The sequence below is a fragment of the Schistocerca serialis genome, chromosome 2 (genome assembly GCF_023864345.2).
Source record: "Schistocerca serialis cubense isolate TAMUIC-IGC-003099 chromosome 2, iqSchSeri2.2, whole genome shotgun sequence".
NCBI lineage: Eukaryota > Metazoa > Arthropoda > Insecta > Orthoptera > Acrididae > Schistocerca > Schistocerca serialis.
Window position 1 is genome coordinate 388,159,017 of NC_064639.1, and position 22,080 is coordinate 388,181,096.

The 22,080-nt window shown below is 40.0% G+C and overlaps 1 protein-coding gene across 11 annotated transcripts in view; it reads right to left on the reverse strand.

Moving 5' to 3' along the window:
• Positions 1-22,080, reverse strand: part of LOC126457214 (mitogen-activated protein kinase kinase kinase kinase 5) — a 313,638-nt gene that overhangs the window by 50,251 nt on the left and 241,307 nt on the right. For 8 of the 11 annotated variants that reach the window (XM_050093331.1, XM_050093328.1, XM_050093329.1 and 5 more), the window contains 2 exons: positions 12,836-12,970; positions 12,575-12,732 (listed from right to left, as the gene is read on the reverse strand). In XM_050093331.1, coding sequence (XP_049949288.1) covers positions 12,575-12,732; positions 12,836-12,970 — 293 coding nt within the window. The remainder of the gene's footprint in view (positions 1-12,574; positions 12,733-12,835; positions 12,971-22,080) is intronic. The other 3 variants (XM_050093332.1, XM_050093330.1, XM_050093327.1) reach the window with 1 other exon arrangement.

The window sequence follows — 22,080 nt, forward strand, 5'->3', positions numbered from 1 at the left end:
AGACAATGTATTCAGATGAGGCTGAGATTAAAATTTGACAATATTACTTAATTCACAGTGACATCTTGTACCGATGAATCGACTTAAAACTCAGAATCAAGAAGACAGGCTATCTCAGTATCATGGAGGCAGGCTTGCATACCACAATGTGTTTTCTATGTTTTGACCTAATATATCCTCACAAGTTTTGCACATTTTGATCTGAAGAAATATTTACAGCAACTTCAAAAGCAAGTGATTTTTGAGGACATATTTGGGAAGTACAAATGACTATTAGAGATTGAGACTTACATTTGCATACCAAAGTGCCTACATTGCAACATTTGTGCACAATATTCTCCCACAAAAAATGGGTGAAATCACTGGTTGGGATCTTTCCGGATGCCTTCCAAAGTCTTGTGGGAATTTCCCACAATTCTTCGTAGTGGCTGAATTATTTTCAAAATCTATTCACTTCTTTCCACTGAGAAAATCTGGTGGCTAACATTGCTACATCAATGAACAGGCCTTTGTTGAACCCTACTGAACATATAATACACAAACTAGGATGACTGTTCAGATTCACATGGCAAAGAACCAGACAATGTTTTCAATGGGTGTATTAATTTTCCCTCACCAACTCAATTAACCACTGGAGGAGGACAGCAAATGGCTTTGAAGTAGATGGAGAAGATGTCAATGGCAAGAACCGCAAGACACAACCATTTGGTGAAATCCATTTTGTACAAAATTAAGAAATTTCTCCATTATTACTTGGGGGAATTTAGAATTCAGTGAATAGGGTATCAAGATTCTTTTGGGTTAGAGAAAGTTAATGGCGAAAAAAATTTTGGACTTCAACATGTACCATTGGCATATGGAAGCAAATGAAAACGTAAATGAATAACATAGTCAGGATGATAGGGTGGCATAGATTGGTTGAGTATCTATCCCAGTGTTGTAGTATAAGGGCATGCTTCCTGTGATTTGTTAGTGAATTACCAGTAACCTTGTATTAGTGGATGTATGTATCTGTGTGCAAAATGTCAATATGTAGTTGACTGAACTATGGGGTATTACAAGCTATTTAGTGATAGTATACTATTAAACTAATTGTCGTACATGGCTGTAATGTTCATGTTGAGCAGTATGAATTCTGTGTTGGAGTGATTCTGCTGCCTTTTTCCTTTTTGTTTTCAAGATCTACCGGCTGGCAACAGTACATCATCATTACGTTAGCCCGTGCAAGGAAGTGGCTCATATGAGGTAAATGACATCACAATATGCAAGGTCAACAGTTGGCAAGCCTTCTGTGGAGCGGCATATTGGTTCCTGTGAAACACCACAACAACACACATGACTGCACTGCACGAAGTGGCTGGGCAGTTATCTTCCCCAGCAGACAACTTGGTGGCTGTTTCGTTTACCAACATAGCCACGAGTCGGAGCAATGACGTGAGTCTTTGAGTTTGTGTGACATTTCTATAGTATCAGTTAAGTTACATAACAAAAAGAGTCATGGAATGTATATTGGAAAGACAGGTTAGAGGCCATATGGGTAGAGGAGAGTGCTCATTGCAGCTGACAAAAATATTCTCTTTAATGAAGTTGAAGTTGAGCAAGACAGTAAAGCTATCTAGTTGTGTATGACAGGTTTAGATGAAAGCAAGTTAATTGTTGAATGTTTTTCTGGCCACCTCATTCCACTGTGAGAGTTCTGGAGTCATTGGCGCGTAAATACCCAGATCATGCAATACTATTGGACGTGGCTTTAACCTACTGAGTATAGACTGGGATGTCTATGAATTCATTGTGGTGGGTATAGAGAGACCGTGATGCGACATGCTTTTGAACATGTTTCCTGAAAACTATGTTGATGAGCTAGTTCGGCAGCCCACACACAATGGAAATATCATAGGCCTTGTAGATACAAACAGTCTGGACCTTATCAACAGCATCAGTATGGAAACAGGGATTAGCGATCATGATGTCATTATAGCAACAATGGTTACAAAAGTTAATAAATCAGTTCAAACGGCTATGAGAATGTTGCTGCTAGAAGGAGCACATAAGCAGTTGTTAGCACCTCACTTACAGTGAACTGATATCACTTAGTTCCAGTTAGATGGACATAGAGGAATTAAAGGCAAAGTTTAAGCAGATTGTAAATCATGGTCTAGAGAGTTATGTGCCTAGTAAGTGGGCTAAGGATGGAAAAGACCCAGCATTGTTTAATAACAAAATTCAGAAAATGCTGAGGAAACAGGGGCTGTTGCACTCTCAGTTCAAAGGAGAGCACACAAATGACAACAAGCAAAGGTTACTAGAGATGCGTGTGTCTGTGAAACGATCTACACAAGAAGCATACAACGACTATCACCATCATACCTTAGCAAAATATCTGGCACAGAAAGCGTAAAAATTCTGGTCCTACATAAAATCACTAAGTGGGTCTAAGGCTTCCATCCAGTCTCATGTTGACCAATCTGATGGGGCAGCTGAAGATAGCAAAACAAATGCTGAAGTTTTAAATTTCACATTCAAGAAATTATTCACACATGAGAATTGTACAAACATACTATCATTTGACCATCAGACAGACTTCCGTATGGATGACATAGTAATAAGCATCCCTGGCATAGAGAAAAAACTGAAAATTTTGAAAACAAATAAGTCACCAGGCCTGGATGGCATTCCAGTTCGGTTTTACAAAGAGTTGAGTGGAGAGAGTCGAGTAATAGAGTTCAGTCTGGGCATCCGAACCGAGCAGTCAGACTGAGACTATGCACAGAGCGACACCGAAGTAGCTAATTTGTTTGTAGTATGATCATTCATGCTGCATTTGTTCGTTTGAGAGTTTCAGTGTGAAAAGATTGATGACACATAGTGGCATACGGAAAAGATGAAGGTCGCTTAGTGACATGCATAATATTGCTGAACTGTGAACATTTAAAAATGTTTGCTAAGAGTAACACTACTGACAATAAATCTTACTGTTTGTGATCTGCTAACAATAACTATTCTTAATCAGACACAAGTTACACTGAAATAAGTGTTTCTTAAGTAAAGGGGTTGAGAGAGATGTCAGTAACGTCATAATATAACATGCACGCATGGAGCAGTCATGTTATAAGATGTATAGAAACTCTCCACAAGTGTGGCAAATCTTCATCACCATCTTGTGACTGTGATGCTGAATCACGGACAGTCACTCATGTTGTATCAAATGTCCTTCATGTAACTACAAGGGTCCCCTCAATCATTTCCTGACAGTGATGGGTTGAGTGATAAACTGTAGAAAAGACATTCGTATTTGCCTATAGCTATTGTCATATTATGGTGTACAGTGCTGAGCCAGAACATTATGACCACTGCTGATCGCGAGGTTGAATGCCTCCTGGTGGTGTAGCAGGCATGTGACACAGTAGCCTGTAAGCTTAAGAGAGAGAAATGGCCAGTAATTATAGATAAGATAGGGGCCACAAATGTGGAACTCCACTGACGTAAGTGGTTTTGGCTAAGGGCACATTGTTATGGCCTTGCAGCTGGAAATGAGAACATCTGAAATGCCAAAGCTGATTGCCTGTTGGTGTATTTCTGTTGCGAGTACCTATGAAGAGTGGTTGAAGGATGGTGAAACAATGAGTAGCCCATATGGTATTGGACAACCACGTCTCATCATAGAACATAGAGGTCGAAGGATCCTCCACTGTGTAATCCAGAATAGGCAGTGATTTTTGGCAGATCTGACAGCAGAGTACAATGCTGGTGCAGGCACAAGTGTCTTGGAGCACACAGTTCACAAGTCATTGTTGAACATGTAGCTCCATATCACACAACCCCTAGTGTTCCTGTGTTGACACAATGACATTGTCTGTTATGATTGCAGTGGACACAGAATCACTGAATTTTCACCGTGGATCAATAGAAACGGGTCGCTTGTCAAATGAATCACATTTCTTGTTACATCAGGTTGATGATTGGGTCCTTACAAAGACGTCATCTGCGCGAATGGGTGCATGGAACATGCACTGCACCACAGATGCAGACCAATGAGGGCAGAATTATCTACAGGGTACACTGAGCTGCACTTCCATGGAATCTGCGATGGTGATCGAAGGCATCATCACCGCCGTGAATTACGTGAACATTATTGCTGACCAGCTGCATCGCTTCATGCTTGAAGTCTTCCCCCATGGCAATGACATCTTCCAGGGGGGTAACTGTCCTTGTTGCCAGGTCACAATTGTGCAACAATTGGCCAGCAAATGTGAGCGATCTGTACTCGCTGGAACACATATTGGGAGCTAGCTGCGTGCCCACAGACCACCATCCTGTAATTTGCAGGAATTGCTTGACTTGTTTGGGGACATGTGATGCCACATACTTCGAGAGTCCTGTCAAAGGCATGTAGAATCCATGCCAAGCAGAATCTCCGGTGAACTGTGTTTGAAAAGTGGAACAACACGATATTAATAAACAGGTGGTCATAATGTTTTGGCTCATCAATGTAGCAGCTTCGTAATCTTTGGGTCTGTACGAGGTGCGGCTAGAAAAAAAACAATTTCATGTTATCTCCTTCAATGTACTCTCCTCCTCGGTCTCTACACCGCTCCATACGAATTTTCAACTGTTCATAGCAATGCTGCAGATCATTTTCGGTAAGTCCATACATTACTTCCGTCGCTTTTTCTTTTACTCCTTCAACAGTCTCAAATCTAGTTCCTTTCAAAGCTGACTTGACTTTAGGGAAAAGAAAGAAGTCACAGGGGGCTAAATCAGGTGAGTAGGGTGGATGATCTAAGATGGAAATGTTGTGTTTTGCCAAAAACGTCTTCACTGACAATGCACTGTGAGCTGGGGCATTGTCTTGGTGAAGGATCCATGACTTTTTTCTCCACAAATCGTTCCGTTTTCTCCGTACTCGCTCACGTAGGGTAGCCAGGACGCTAATGTAGTAATGCTGATTCACTGTTTGTCCCTCTGGTACCCAATCAATGTGCACAATCCCTTTGATGTCAAAAAAAACAATCATCATTGCCCTGAATTTCGATTTTGACATTCGTGCTTTTTTTGTCGTGGAGAACCAGGAGTTTTCCAATGCATCGATTGGCGTTTAGTTTCGGGATCGTAAGTAAAAAACCACAATTCATCGCAAGTAATAACATTTTGTAAGAAGGTGGGATCACTTTCAATGTTTTCCAGGATGTCAGAACAAATCATTCTTCGGCGTTCCTTCTGTTCAATTGTGAGACACTTTGGAACCATTTTTCAACACACTTTGTTCATGTTGAAACTTTCATGAAGAATCTGCCCAACACTTTCCTTGTCAACTCCCGTTAACTCAGACACTACTCTGATTGCTAAACGGCGATCTTGTCGAACAAGTTTATCGATTTTTTCAATGTTTGCATCAGTTTTTGCTGACAATGGTCTGCCAGTGCGAGTGTCATCACTGGTGTCTTCGCGGCCATCTTTAAATCGTTTAAACCACTCAAACACTTGTGTTCGCGATAAACAATCATTGCCGTACACTTGTTGTAACATTACAAATGTTTCACTTGCAGATTTTCCTAGTTTGAAACAAAATTTGATGTTAACACGCTGTTCTTTCTGTACACTCAACATTTTCCGACGCACAGACAAAAGTCAACTACTTAAAACAGACGCCACGGGCAGACTGAGTGCAGGAGGCAGATGAAATTCGAGCAGTAGGCGGAGCGAGAGTCACGTGACAGGCCACGCGACTTTCAGCCTTATTGCATTCGTTTTATTGTTTTACCAGTACTAGCCCGGTTTTTTTCTAGCCACACCTCGTATAGCTATCTTTGTGATGCTGAAGCTTTAACATATACCGCATGAAAAATACATAAACAACAAAGTATTAGATAAAAACAGCAGCTGAGCAATACAAGATATGGAGCAGTGTCTCTTTTCAAAGTAGCTGTTTTTGTATAAACATACATATACAGATTACACATTTAGAAGTAATTTCAATAGTTTTCAGTGGATTGAAACAAAACATGCATGGATGTCATCTTTCCTTAAATGGAAAAGGTTTCTGATGGCATTTCCATGAGCTACCTGAGAAATTAACGGGGATGGTATCTTGGATGAAATAGTAAAGTTTCTCAAGTGATGGAACTCAACCATCCTAAAGTGCTGCAAAGAAACACTGTAGATGCGTATTATTTTTAAAATATACTTTGTATATGGAAGCCTTAGAAGAACATTCATTGGTACAATCAGGAAATATACAAACATGAAATTTTATAAAAACTATGTCCATAAGGAGCTAGCTGTCTACAGAAAGTGGGAAATACAGTGGTTGGACAAAAATATGGAAACACCACAAGAAATGCATGCTTGAAATAAATGCAGATGCCAGCCAAGCATTTAGGTGGTACTGTTGTATTTGTCCATAAACGGCACTTGTGTAATGCCATCAATAAGCTGCAAGCAATAGTCATAGTCAAAAGTAGTCGTGAGTCGTTATGTCGGGGCTAGGTCAATTCAAATGTCGGGGGAATTACTAGTGCTTGTATGGTGGGTGCTTCTGTAACCAAGGCAACTGAAGTGCTCGGTTTCACAAGATGCACTTTGTCAAAGAATAATAGCGTGTAAAGATACAGGGAAAGCAGAAAAAATTCATTAAATTACAATGCACATAAAAGCGTATGCTGAGTGATCATGACAGTCAGTCATTGAAGAGGATTATGATGAAAAATAAGAGGATGGCAGCTGCAAAAGTCACTACAGAACTGAATGTCAGCACTAAAACAACAGGAATTAGCCTCATACACTAGGAACAGCCCAGCAAACTTGAATTTCAAAACCACACATCCACGATGCAAATGCCCATAACAGGAAAACATGATGCCAAAGCCATAAAACATGGACTATGGAGCCATGGAACAAAGTCATTTGGTCTTGTTTCACATTGATTTCACCTCTTGGCTGAGTTTACATATGGTGTACACCATCCCATGCCTATGATACAGACTGCTTTGCTGCCACGAGTGAAATGTGCTCCAGATTTTAGTGAGCAGAAAAAAACAGGTGCTCTATGATGCAGTACTGGACAGAGTGTGTCACTAAACAAAGGGTGCCAAAGTTATTATTGTGGAGTCTATTTTGGAAAATATACTGATGCAGAAAAATCGCAGTATGAAAAAATAATTAATGAAGAGTAATGAAATTTCAAGAACACATTATTCTTGGTAACATATTTCAGTGGGAAAAATTGGAAGGTCACAGGTTAATGTAAGCGCGAGATAAGCCACTGCAGTTGTGAAATGTTGACACATTAATAACTGGTGCAACAGCCAGAATGTAGAATGCAAGCACACAAACGTGTATGCATTGTGTTGCACAAGTGCCTGTTGGCAGTTTGTGGGATAGAGTTCCATGCCTGATGCACTTGGTCAGTCAACACAGGAATAATAAATGCTGTTTGTGGATGACACTGGAGTTGTCATCCAATAGTGTCACACTTGTGCTTGATTGGAGACACACCTGGTGAATGAGTAGGCCAGGGCGACATGTTGACACTCTGTACAGCATGGTGGGTTACAACAGCGGTATGCATGTGAGCGCTATCACATTGGGAAACACTACCTGGAATACTGTTCATCAATGGCAGCATAACGTATTGAGTCACCAGATAGATGTACAGATTTGCAATCAGGGTGCATGGGATAACCATGAGTGTGCTCCTGCTGTCATATGAAATTGCACCCTAAATCATAACATAAGGCGTAGGTCCAATGTGTCTAGCACACAGACAGGTTGGTTGCAGGCTTTCAACTGGCCTCCTCCTAATCAAAACATGGCCATCATTGGCACCAAAGCAGAACCAGTTTCCATCACAAAACACAACAGGCCTCCACCCTGTCCTCCAACGAGCTCTCACGTCACACCACTGAAATCGCAAATGGCGGTGGTTAGTCAGTGGAATGTACACTACAGGCATCTCACTCGGAGCTGTCCTAGAAGTAATCAAGTTTTAACAGTTCACTGTGTCACTATGGTGCCAACTGCTGTTCAAATTTTGAACAGACATTGTCTTTCAGACATAGAAACAGACCTATCGACTTTTGTTTATGTGGCATAACTCCTTCCTGGCAGCATGATTTTATTTCCCCCGTCAGTGTATAGTAATGTCAGAATATATACTGAAAGCTTCATCTATTTGAGAAAAAATGTTCGAGTTAGAACACGGGAAAACTAAAAAAAGGTAAACCTTATTTTCTTTCAAGTTACCATTTTAAAATAACCCCGTGAAATAGTTTCAATTAATTCCTTGAGTTGAAATTTGATTTTGGTGGTAACACAAGAGTTAATATCAGGATAACAATTACATGAACATTACATTGAGTCAAAGAACTATATTTTTTTTTATTAAAAAACTATGATTCAATATTTGTTAGTTACAATTACAATTGACTTCGTGTGTGTGTGTGTGTGTGTGTGTGTGTGTGTGTGTGTCTTTCTTTGGAACTGTGCTGTACTGCTTTAAGAAAGTGATGTCTTTGCATTTGCCTTTACATGCGTATGATGAAAATTAGGAAGGGCCACTCTGTAAGGTTGTAACGTCCCCACAGAAAATACCCTCTACCACGCACCAATTAATCATTGTCAATCAAACCATCCACCTTCATTCACTTTGGAAAAGTATCTGATCTGATTTTCTCGTAACATATGCGGCGACAGCTAGACGACGCCAAAGTATTTTCTAGTACGTTTATTCTTTGAAATAACCGAGATGCATATATGCATTCTCCATGGTTGTTAGAGTGGTAACTAGGACAGCTTCTGGAGTAGGGATTGAGGGATTGACGTATTTCTGAGAGATACATATTCTGATTTTCTTCTCGCTAAATCGAGCGAATTAACTTTTGTGCCACTAGCGGTTTGTTTGAATAGAAAGAGAGTGTAAACGGAAAATATTTAAGACGTGGAATCACCGGAGATCTGGACATGTAATGGAGATGGATTTAATACACAATTTCCTTCATAAATAAGGTTTGTGACTTTTTGTTCCAGAGTGAATGAACGAATGAGTTTTTTCTGAACCATTTGATGATCACGTTGGCCCTGTAATTAGTGGGGAAGTTTCAGCTGTGTCGAAGAGAGCCTGCAATCACTGAGTTTGTGTTAAATCGTCCAAAGAGGCTTCGTACACATCTGGAATTCGCAATCTTTCATAAAAGGAACAAATTGTCCACACGATTGATTCTCCCGACTGAATACAGTGTTTAACAGTAATAATAAATGTAAAGATCTCTTACAGCAAGCCAGCCGCTGATTACCAAGACGAAGGACTCCACCAAAGATGCTATTTGGCTGATTTCACGTAATGAAATATTATAATAAAAACTGTACATAGATAAAGGAGAGAAAGAGAGAGAGCGAATGAAAATAGAGATAATACTAATAATCCTCCGTTAGTCTAACTTTTCGCCTGTCTTATCACGGATCAGCCAAGACACGGGAGGCCCTTACATTACTGTATAGATTTATGTGTGAAGGTGAAAGGGTCTTAAAGGCAACAGATACACGTCTATACAGACAAGACATTACAAAAAGTTAGAGGCTAGCTGCATTCATCATCTATTCATAGAGGAAGAGACGACAACTTATTATCTTGTTAAAAGGTCCCTTGTCAGACTTTGTAATTCCAAAGAAGCCAAGTGGTGACAGGTGTGAATATTACTGAACCATCATATTAATAAGTCACCTATGCGTAATACTGACACAAATTATTTACTGAATAATGGAAAACATGGCAGAAGCCGATCACAAAGAAGATTGATTTGTGTTCTGGATAAATGTAGGATCACGTGAAGTAATACTGACCCTATGACTTGGCTTAGAAGATAGGCTGAAGAAAGGCAAACCCATTCAGAGAAAGATTTTGACAGTACTGACTGGTAAATGTTCATTGAAATTCTGAATGGTGCAGGGATAAAATACATGGAATAAGAGGTTATTTACAGCGTCTACATAAACCAGACTGCAGTTGAATAAAACGTTCTTGGTTTTCAAGCCGTGTCAATTCGAATAAAATCCTCGAACTTTCGATGACCATCTCTGCCGCGGTCATCAGGAGTTCACTGACTGCTGGGGCCGCTACAGTTTCTTGGTTGTATAGGCATGATGACATCACCAGCAGCCAATCAGATAGACCTAATATGGCGTTTGTGGGTAAGTCGACCCAGGCAGATAGCGGACTATTGCCCATGGGAGCGCCAAAGGCAGGCCCCATGTTTGAAACTGCCGCTCCCGCGTTGCACATCTGTCATTGCTTCCTTTCGATGTCCAACACCCACCCCCATGCCCTGCTGAGTGTCCCCCTGTGGTCTCTGTTGACATTATTGTTGTTTAAACGAATCTAAGCCACTTCCTTTATAATAGAATCCCAATGTGTAGATGCATGAGTCAACACTTTTGTATTTTCAAACTGTATTTTATGTCGGCTTTCTAGGCAATTCTCCACTATGGCTGACTTGTCAAGCTCTCTTTGTTTAATATGGCGCTTGTGCTCAGCACAATGCTCTGCAGCTGTGTGAATTGTTTATCTGATATAGATGTTGCCACATTCACAGGGTACACCATACACACTGGACACTCAAAGCGCATTGTCGTCTTTAACAGGGTGCATCGTATCTCGTATCTTGGGGGCAGGCTGGAACACTGGTCTTAGCCCATGTTTCTGCAGCAAACGTCCTAACTTACTGCTAGTTGTCTCACAATATGGCAGGAATGCAGTCTGTTTGGCCTCTTCTACTGATTCACCAGGTGTCCTTCGGCAGCCCTTGAAAGCATTTGCGATGTCTCTTTTTCTGTATCCATTTTCCCCGAAAGCATGTTTTAAGTTCTGCAATTCAGACTGTAGGTGGTCATAGTCAGAGATAATCTTGGCTTGCAAGGGCCACTGACAAAAGACACCTGGTGAATCAGTAGAAGAGGCCAAATGAACTGCATTCCTGCCATATTGTGGAGCAACTAGCAGTAAGTTAGGACGTTTGCTGCAGAAACATGGGCTAAGACCAGTATTCCAGCTGGCCCCCAAGATATGAGATATGGTGTGCCCTGTTAAGGACGACAGTGCTCTTTGAGTGGCCGGCGTGTATGGTGTACCCTGCGAATGTAGCAGCATGTATATCAGACAAACAATTCGCACGGTTGTGGAGCCTTCTGCTCAGCACAAGCGCCGTATAAAACAAAGGGAGCTTGACAAGTTGGCCATAGCGGAGCATTGCCTAGAAAACGGACACAAAATATAGTTTGAAAATACAAAAGTATTAGCTCATGCATCTACATATTGGGACTCCATTATAAAGGATGCGGCCGATATTCGTTTAAACAACAATAATTTCAACAGAGACCAGGGGGACACACTCAGCAGGGCATGGGGGTGGGCATTGGACATCGAAAGAAAGCAAAGATAGATGCACGATGCGGGAACGGCAGTTTCAAATGTGGCGTCTGCCCCTGGCGCCAGCTGATGTCACTGGTGCTGCCACGGGAAATAGCTCCGCTAGCTGTCCGGGTCGACTTAGGCGCATGCGCCACATTGGGTCTATCTAATTGGCTGCTGATGATGACATCATGCCTATAAAAGCAGGAAACCATAGCAGCCCCAGCAGTCAGTGAACTCCTGACTACGATGGTGGAGATGGTCATCAAAAGCTCGAGGATTTTATTCAAACTGACATGGCTTTAAAATCGAGAACATTTTATTCATGTATGCCATTTTGAAAGACTCTGAGGACACAGGCTGCAGTTATAAAACTCAACGAATATGTAAAGGAAGCAGCAGCTGGGAAGGGAGTGAGAAGGATTATAGGTTGTTGTAGATGTTATTCAGTCTGAACATTCAGCACACTGTGAAGGAATTCGCAGAGGAATTGGGAAAGAAATTAAGGTTCAGGGAGAAGGAACTAGAGCATGATATGTCTCTCTGGGAGTTGCTTGTGTGATGTTGAGGTACTCCCATGGCCAGCAAGATCCCCATATCTATCCCCAACAAAATATGAGGGACCAGCTCTGATATCAACCCTGTCCCAGTGCTAGAACCCATGTTATCAAGGAAAGTTACAAAAGTTGGGGCCAGCTTGGCTCAAGAGAGGATGGAACAGTTTTATACCATCCTTCCCAACTGAAATGGTGTATGCATCTAGTCAGAGGGTGTCTAACTTCACACTGATAAGTGAGCTCATACTGCCAAGTTCTTTGTAAATCTCACTTGATTTTGTAATCAGTGAAACATCACATATTCTCTCAAGCTATGAAGTTTCATTTCATTTTGTTCTTGCCACCCCTTCTGGTGCTTCACTTTTCATCAGGAAGTTTTTTTTTTTTTTTTTTTTTTTTTTTTAAAAAAAAAAAAAGATTGCTATCATGCATGCTCTATTAAGTGATCTCATTAGTTGTTGAAGTTTATCTGCACTGGAAGAGAACACTAATGTCAAAATACTACAAATAAATAAATATGGGACATTTATTACAAATTTTGTGTCCTCCTGCAAATGAAATAACATGTTACAGTCAGAGGTGCACTACAAGTCTCACCTCTATTGAGAGCACTTACCTTCGAAAAGCATGCACCCATGTGAACTTTGGGTGTTGGAGGCAAACCATTGCTCACTGGTCTTGGAGGTGTCAGTCTCTTTTTTTCCCTTCTTCGTGGTGGGACTGGAGGTGTATCAGACAACAAATCTGGTTCAGGACCAGATCCCAGTGCATCACCTAAATCACAAGCAGTGTTTCTAGCCCTAGGTTTATCACAATACTTTATTTGTAAAAAAAACTATCTTTTCTACAAACTGATACCAGCAACCAGCTTACTCACCATTAGTACAAATCTCCTTGTCTGCAGCACCACTATCACTAAGAGAGCGCTGTCGCTGCCCATTGACTGTCAATGTTGCCACTATTCCACACATTTCATCCAGAGAATTGTGCTTTCTTGGTGATGATCCTGAGCCTACAGAGTTACGAATAAATATATTTGTAAAGGCTCAATGTTAGGTAAATGTTGTTCCGTCGGTGGATGACAGATGTTTATTAGAATGGAGAGTTAACATAATTTCGTGCAATTTAAGACATGATGCCCACATGAAATCTCCCTGATTTCCAATGTTATTAATGAAAGAACTATGATACAAATATTTGCGGTCTGAAGCTTCATTTTTTAATAGGCAAGTCAAAAAGTTTGTGTATATATTTTCTAAACAATTCTTTTTGTTTTGTTTCACATGTTAAATAATTATTAGAAATGACTACAACTCAAGAGAGAGCCCAATGCATGGTGTGGTAAGCAGAAATGAAATTATACAGTGCTGCCCTAAGAAACTTCTGATGTGAATTTCAAGGGGACTCATTAGACATGAAGACAATTAAGACTTTTTAACACAAGTTTCTATCCAAAGGCAGTGTAAACAGGCAGACAAGATCTGGCAGAAAAATGCACATCTGGAGGAGATCAGAGGCACCTTCCAAAGAAGTCCATCAAAGCCAGTTTGTGAAGCACTGAGAGCTAAACATCCATTGGTGAAAAGTTCACAAAATGCCGCATGCTTACAAAGTTCAAATCACACAAGCATTGAAGTGAAGCGATTTGCAGCTTTGCACTGGATTCACTATTGAGATGTTGCAGTGTGTGAGGATCCTATATAGTCACATGTCAATTTACTGGTCAGTATGTGTGACATTCAAAAGTAAATGTATCGCTATCTCTGATTTTGCTCAGGTAGAATTCAAAAGTAATCGCTGCCCACAGACACTATTTTGAATAATGTCTGATTGTTGTTGCTGGGTGTGAGCACTTAGCACGGCAGTCCCGCACAGTACCGTCAGAAGGTCCGAGCTTAGAGGTTGGATTGAGAAGATACATGGGCTGACACTGTTCTAATTAAATTACTAATTCATTTGGAATATGATTACTCATGTCACATTTTTTTCAGTTTAGAGATTCAATGTGAAAAGACTGGTGTCTTATTGTGGCATGCAGAATACTGCTAAACTGTGCACATTTAAAAGTGTTTCCTATAAGTAATGTTGTCAGTAATAAACCATATGGTATACTAACAATAACTCTTCTTAATCAAACCCGTAATTATCCATTTCCTCAAATTATCAGTCATTGAAACATTTGTAACTTAATTATTAGAGTTGAGAGAGGTGGCAGCATCATCACAAAACAGCATGCTAGCACTGGTTGTGTTATAACCGAATCAGCCAAAGTCCCAGTTATCAAGGAAATATCATTTTCTCTGACAAAGCAATTTTCCACACATGAGGGACAGTTAAACAGTACAACTTTCCCATGTGAAGATTCAACAAAACCCCACAGTTTTCAGGAATATGTCACAGATAAAAAAAATGTGAATGTGTGGCGTGCACCGGTGAAAGACAGTACAGCTGAACCATTCTTATTCATCAAGCAAGCAGAATCAGGAAATGTTTATTTGGAAATGCTTGAACAATTTGATATCCCTCAGCTTCTGGCCCTTGAGCTAAATGATTTTTTTTTTTTTTTTTTTTTTTTAATGGCATTTGGAAATCATAGAGGTTTCATGTGGACACCCTGCATTGCAAAAATAAATTAAAATATTGGTTTAGAAGAAAATAAGAACAGGAGTTATTTTGCAAGTTTGTTCTCTGCAAGTGTTTCATTTAAATATATTTTTAAACGTGGTGTTTATATCCTGGTACGATCACAGTATGGGGTAGTAAAAAGAAAACAAAAGAATAATGGCATGCAGCATGATAGGGCAATGTTATATGGACAAGTTGGCCATTAATGCTCAGAGGTAAGACTAACAGAATCTAAACAAAGTGAACAGAAATTAACCCTTAAATAGTTGCATCATATCTTTCTTTATGTGTAGACAACCATGTCATGTCAATCGGAATTTAATCTTTTAAACACACAATAAATATCTTGTTCCACACACACAATAAATACCTAGTTCCAACTGTTAATCATCTCAAAGAAGCATCTTTATTCCCTTTTCAAAGGGAAATGATGATTTCAGTAATATTTTATATCATTTTTTCCCCAAATAACAACTTCTTAAAGATGAAGTTTCATTAACAATTTAAGACAGCACGGTATAATTTTTTCATGAAGCACAATAAAATGGATGCATCGTTTGTGTTAGTTTGCTTTCCACAAACCATATATACACTGTAGAATGCCTGCCATTGTCTGCATTTGCATATCTGTGACACCTCCTTCGCATAGACTATTTTATGTGGCCATTTCCTTACCTGCTGATATGCTGACACCAGTATCTATATCTGCTGGATAAAGACTTACTTCTGATTGTAGTTTTCAATATACAATGATGAGCCAAAACAATATGATGACTGTCCACTGGAGGATTAAATGCTGCCTGGTGGCATTGCAGGCAGATGACATTGTAAGGGAAGTTTATATGCACACCACACATTCTGTGAAGAAGGGAGCAAAAGACAAAAGGGGAATCAAACTAGCCATGATATGGGCCACAAATGGACGAATCACTGACATAAACATTTGACAAAGGGCACATGGTTATGGTCTGGCACCTGGGAATGAGCATCTCTGAAATGGTGGGGTTGGTTTGCTGTACATGTGCTACTGTTGAGAGAATGTATGGAGAGTAGTTGCGGGGCAGTGAAAGCATGAGTTCATGAGACAAGGTGTTGGATGTCCTCGACTCATCACAAAACATGGAGGCTGGAGGCTTGCCTGCCCTGTAAAGCAGGATAGGTGGCGGTCTTTGGGAAATCTGATTACAGAGTAGAATGGTGATGCCAAGTGCAAGTGTTTCAGAGCACTCCATTCAATGCACACTGTTGAACATGTGGCTCCACAGCAGGCAACCCCTATGTGTTCCCATTCTGACCCAACATCATCATCAGTTACGATTGTAATTGACACAGACTCATTTGGATTGGACCATGGAGTCATGGAAACATGTCACCTGGTCAAATGAATCACAGTTGTTGTTACACCAGCTCGATGGTCACGTCCAGATACAGTGACATTCAGGATAATGCACGCTCGAAACATGCATGCGTCACAGATACAGGTCAGTGAGGGCAGTATTATGCTACAGGGGGCATTCACCTGGCCTTGCGTGGGACTTATGGTAGTAATCAAAGGCACTATGATAGCTATGGACTTTGTGAATTATCTCAGACCAAATGTCTCCCTTCATGCTTCATCAACAGGCCAGAATCATGCTCCAGTGGATTCAGGAGCATGACAGTGAACTCACATTGAGATTTGGGTCACCAAATTCATCTGATCTGAACTGGATGGAATAAGTCAAGATACTATTGGGAACCAGCTCTTTACCCAAAAACCACCAGGCTGTAAATTTACAGGAACTTTAGGATGTGTGCATGGACATCTGGTGCCACATGCCTCCAGAAACTTACCAAGGATTTTTCAAATCCATGCAACACAAAATTACAGCCACAAAGTGACCCAAAGGTGGGCCAACATTCTATTAGCAGGTGGTCATAATGTTTTGGGTCATCAGTCTATAGGAACCTTTCCTACTTTTCACACTATAATGGGGTATTAAGATCTTCAACAGATGATCCACTATTCTTGATTAATCACCTAAACTCAATTTCCAGAGGATATGAATTCAGAGCAGCCACTGCTCATTCTTCTGGCACCAATGTAATTACTCCCCAACCAATCACAAATGTTTGTTTGGATGGAAAATGTTATATAACTTCTGGATTCCTCCAAGATTTTTTCTTTTGTGTATGCATTGTGGAGATCAGTTAATTATTTGGATAGACCATATAACAGTATTTTTACATCTTTCGTGAAATCAAACAGGCTCATTGTTAACTGGGCAAAAATTAAAGCATAGTAAACCAGTTTGTTCTTTCATAACATTCTAGCTATGTTAATCTTATTTCTAATACAGTTTTTCAAGTGACATACTGGTGTATCAACTGTCAGTATCTGTATAAGTCTGCCAGTGCCTGCTACAGGAACACCAAGATGAAAAACTATTGTGAACAGCTAAAAAAACGATTTCTTTTGTTGGAAAAATATCTAAAAACTCTGCATTCTTGAGAACATTGACACTGTAGATGATGCCGAACTGGTATCAGGTGGTTACAGGACCCTCAACTGCTGACATAAAGGAGACAGAGACGAGTGTCACGACTTGTTATTGACAATCAGTTTCAAACCCAACAAGAATTACTGCTGTCAATGAATGTAGGTCTATTTTAACCACTCTATCATCGAAAACTGTGAAGATAAGTACCTACAATGGACATTTGGAGTGGGGTACCTTGCAAAAGGGCATCGCTTACAGTGATATATAAAGCTGCAAGCCTTCCACGAGCCAAACAATACAGAAACCAGACAGCAGGTCTGTAGGTGTGTAGTTAGTGTGGTCTCACGATTTTTTCAAATTATGTAAGGCGATGAGTGCACTGACCGCTCAATGCCAGTGGTGATTTCATACTGTGGCTTACACCCATTCATTCAGTTAATGTGAGCATGAACTAAGAATGTCTACTTAATTCTACATCTTAATGATAAGCCTGCTGCGGACATGCCCACCTTTCAAGATGATGACAATCTTTTGGTACTATTTGCTATAAATCTGGTAAGATGCACATGTTAATGATAATTTAAAACCCTTTGAAAAGATTCTGCCCACAACACAATTTCTATATGTTACTGATAGAAAGAGCAAAATGGTATGGATATGTGATTTTAAATAAAAATACAGAATAATATAGACAATGGAATACAAGTGGTGATAATGGCAATTACCACAAATGGTTAACATTAATGCCACAATGCTTCAGTAGATATATACGAAGAAATTATTTTACAAAAAATAAATTACAATACACAAAAAACAATGGCAAAAAAAGGGTGTGAGCAAAAATAACTCTGTCCAATACTGACATCAAGGAATTGGAAAGCCTTAAAATCTTAGTAAAGGGTGGTGTTAAAAGTTGTGTGTGGCATACAACGAAGTGGAGTGTGTTTGGGAGGAGACACGATAGAACAAAGGAAAGAGACTGGAGAGAGAACAGTAAGAGCATATCCACACAGATACCTCAATTTAATCCAAAGGATTCCCCCCCCCCTCCCCCAAATCCAAATTATATACCATCATCCTGGACTAGAACAGTGTATCATCATCCTCCACTTTGACTACTTTTCATTTTACCCAACCTCCCTCTCCCAGAATGGTACTTTGCCACCCAACCAATTATTAAATTTCTTGGTTCATCCTTCTGCTAGGCCAACCCCTAACCCCTGTTTCATGGCTTATACACGATGTCCAGAAATTTTTGTTACAAACTTCTATGAATTGTAGAGGGAGTAAGTACATAATATTCTGAACAGGAATCCATGTCTGGAAATGTACCATTTCTATGCTACAGCCATTTGAAAACGAGGTTGCCAGGTAGCGTTATGCAACAGGGTAGTCATGTTGGGGGGGGGGGGGGGGGGTTACATTGGATCGGCTGCTGTCATTTGACATCTATCCTATCTGTCTGACCTGGTTCAAGCCTCTTTCACATGTCTGTGAGTGTTAGAGCAGCATGGCTGAGTACATGTTTGCAGAATACACAGACAGGATCCTTCCGAATGGCAAAGATCATGGTAACGGAAGAGCTGCTTGTCACCTTTATCAAGATTGTTCTCCACAATGTCTGACTCCATCGCACACCCTTTTTGCCACAATTACGCAATGACTTCGAGAAAGGGCACCAACAATGTCAGCAGGCGTGACTGTGATACTCCAAGGAGACGATGCACATCTACATTGGAAAGTGCCATACTGCATCACATTGAAGAGAACCCGTCAATGACCACAGAACTAAGTTCTTTGGTTGTTAATAAGTGGAACTGTAAAACAAGTGATGTACTTGGTCATGTATACTCAATTACTTGCAAAAGTACCAGGATGGCAGCCACAGCACAAACTTTGACAACACATGGGACGCTTGTAGCTTATGCTGCTACATTGGGGGCATATACACATGAGTGTGTCAGCTTTTGTCACTACAGGGCCCTGTACTTGCCTGAATAACATCTAGAAGGGGCATTCTGTTGCTTGACACAGTCCGACAAGAGCCTATTTTAATCAGAAAGTGTACAGTTTGCGACTTAACACAAACATGACATTCATCATTGATGACTGTTTTTTTATCAGTTGAGGGGAGCTGAGAAATTTACCTAGTCATGCCAACTGTTATTCTGTGGCAATCTGTAACCTATGACAGAGCATTTATATTTTTTATATATTTTTTAAAAGCTGTGAAACCAGTTGTTTGTGTTTATAATCGCTCTGAACAAATACAGCTACAGCAGATCATTGGTCATTTCATCCAGTCTCATTTTTAATAGTTTTAACAGCTCAGTTTAAAAAACTGTTCACTGTATGAACTGATAAGCTATCATTTACTTGTAAAAGTGGTCGCATTGCCAAAATGTTTTCAAATGCTACATTTTCAGACATGGGTTTCAATTGAAAATGTTATCCACTCACCCCCCTCTGCAAGTCCTGGAAGTTTGTAATGGGAATTTCAGAACACCCTGCATGCCTGCGATAGCCTTAGGTGAAAGGTAAGTCTGATGCAACTAACCAGCACACAATATTCCAGTTTTCTCAGATGGTGTACCTGTGGCCAGGCCACTTGTGAAAACTGTCATGCCATACACCAGCTCTGCTGTAATTTCCACACAGTCATTTGATTTGGATGACCACCAAACAGCTGTCCATCCGATTGAATTAGCAACACCAAACTATGGCCGCTACCAAAGCTGAGCACCCAGTGGCATAGCAAGCTTCCGAACAGAACAATCTCTACTGCATAATGGCTGTTTTATGATTCATGCCACAATACCAGCTTCTGTGAATTAAATACAGGGGAAATGTCATTAGAACACACCCTCTGATCCTGCAGTCCTTCTGGTCTCAATCTCCACTAGACACTGACTAGCTTCCACCACAAATCATGTCTCCACACTTCCCATTTTCCTGCAACAATCAACACTTACACTATTACTGCATCTCACCCCCTTTCTTTCTCAATTCACTCCTTTACTTGATCCTCTGCCACACACAACTTAACCTCCCTGCATCAGGATGGGTTTCCTGGTGCCACATTCTATTTCTTTCCCTTTCTGTCTCTCCCCAACAGCTGTCACTTCCCTTCTTCTTCCCTCTTTCTTGTTCTTCCATTCAATAAATTCCTTTACTCCAGTCAGGTTGTAGCATCAATCCAGTGAAGACACATATGTGTGTGTGTGTGTGTGTGTGTGTGTGTGTGTGTGTGTGGTGGGGGGGGGGGGGGCTGTTTATTCCTTCCATGACTGAATTACACTATAGTCACTGGTGCTGCAAATCATTCCCTAATGATGTCTTTTGGAGGGACAAATATGCCAGTTGCACTGTAAGGCTCAGCCAGTACATATTATGACAGCATGACCGTATGCAAAATACCTCAGAAAATCCTTAGGACGTCAGAGAACTATGAGAAATAATACTCCGCCACTAACAATGGTTAAAGAAAGTTAAACCATAGCTCATCTGGATAAATTCTACAGCTTCTTTAACTTTGTAAAATAAATTTACATTTAATAATGTGTACTTATGCGAAAGACAAAATTTTTCTTCTTCTATTCGTTTTGGGTAGCAAAAAGGAGAAAAGTATGTAATCCCCCCAGGTGTTGCACCATGGCAATGAATATCTGATGATGATCATATCTGAAGACCAAAGTCGGTGCTGGTAAATCAAACTGTGTGTGACCCGTGACTCTTTTACCTCCATACAAATTTCAATCATCACTGCGTTCCTGACATGTCATGCCTGTGTCTGCTAAATAAACACAGTGTTTTGCAGAAGACTGAGATATTAAATATGAATGTAATTTTTTGTCAGCAGCATTCCTGGTGTTTCAAAACAATAATTTTTTTATGATGCTAATTTTTCTCATATGGCATAGTTCAGGAATTCATACACTTCACAATTTAAATTGACTACTCAAATTTCCTGTTTTTTTTTTTTTTTAATTTTATTTTTTACTTCAGTGAGGTGAAACACTTAACCAAGCACAAAAACATGATTCAAAATTTTAAATTATCTCTCATTTAGTTTGTTTTAACACACTACTCAATTCCACAATAGAGTCTAATACAAGAGTGTATATTCTGAAATGTATTTCTTTTTGAAATTCTGTGCTGTTTTGTAATTTTCTGGCAGATGAAAATTGTGTGCTGGGCTGAGATTCAAATCCAGAACTTTGAATTTCACAGATTATGCTCTTACATAACACACTACCCAGGTACAGTTAATGACCCACTCTCAAAACTTCAATTCTGCGACAACTTCTCCCCTCATTTCCAAAATGCCCTGGTATAACCCACCCACACAGCTTTATTTCTGGCAGTGCCTCTCTTCTACTTTGCAAACTTCCCAAAAATAATAAAAAATTCATACATATATGTGGAACATATTGACAGTTTGTGCGCATACGAAAAGACTGTTAAAATGGACTGCCTGAATTTTTGCTATGTGTTTCAGTTATGAAATAATACAGCTTTCATAACCATTCAATGATTTTCTGTCTGCACGCATGTTTCAAGTGCTCCCCAACTGGTTTTAATAGGCATGTTGTTCTCTGAAACCTCTACAACAATTCTTTCAGCAGGTGAAATTCTTTGAGGCTGCACATCACTTTCAATGGCAAATTATTTAAATAACCATTATAAAAATAAGCAAGATGCACAGTCAGAGACTGCATTGCACTGTAACTGTCACAATCTAGTCAAGATTATATCACAATCTAGTCAAGATTACAAAATTATTCTGTTACATAAGATACCTTTCCTTAGGTTCAGACATCCATAGTAGTAACAAACCTCAACTGTCAAAAGAAGGTGGGCAGCAGCAAAAAGTATTTGTATAATTGATATAATTATACTGCCCCAGACAAAAACCACAGCATTGCATTATCAGCTTCGGGTTTGAAAACAGATCTTTCTCAAATAACTCTAGCTGATAATGGTGTCATGGTGTGTGAAACAACTTGTATGGAAATAT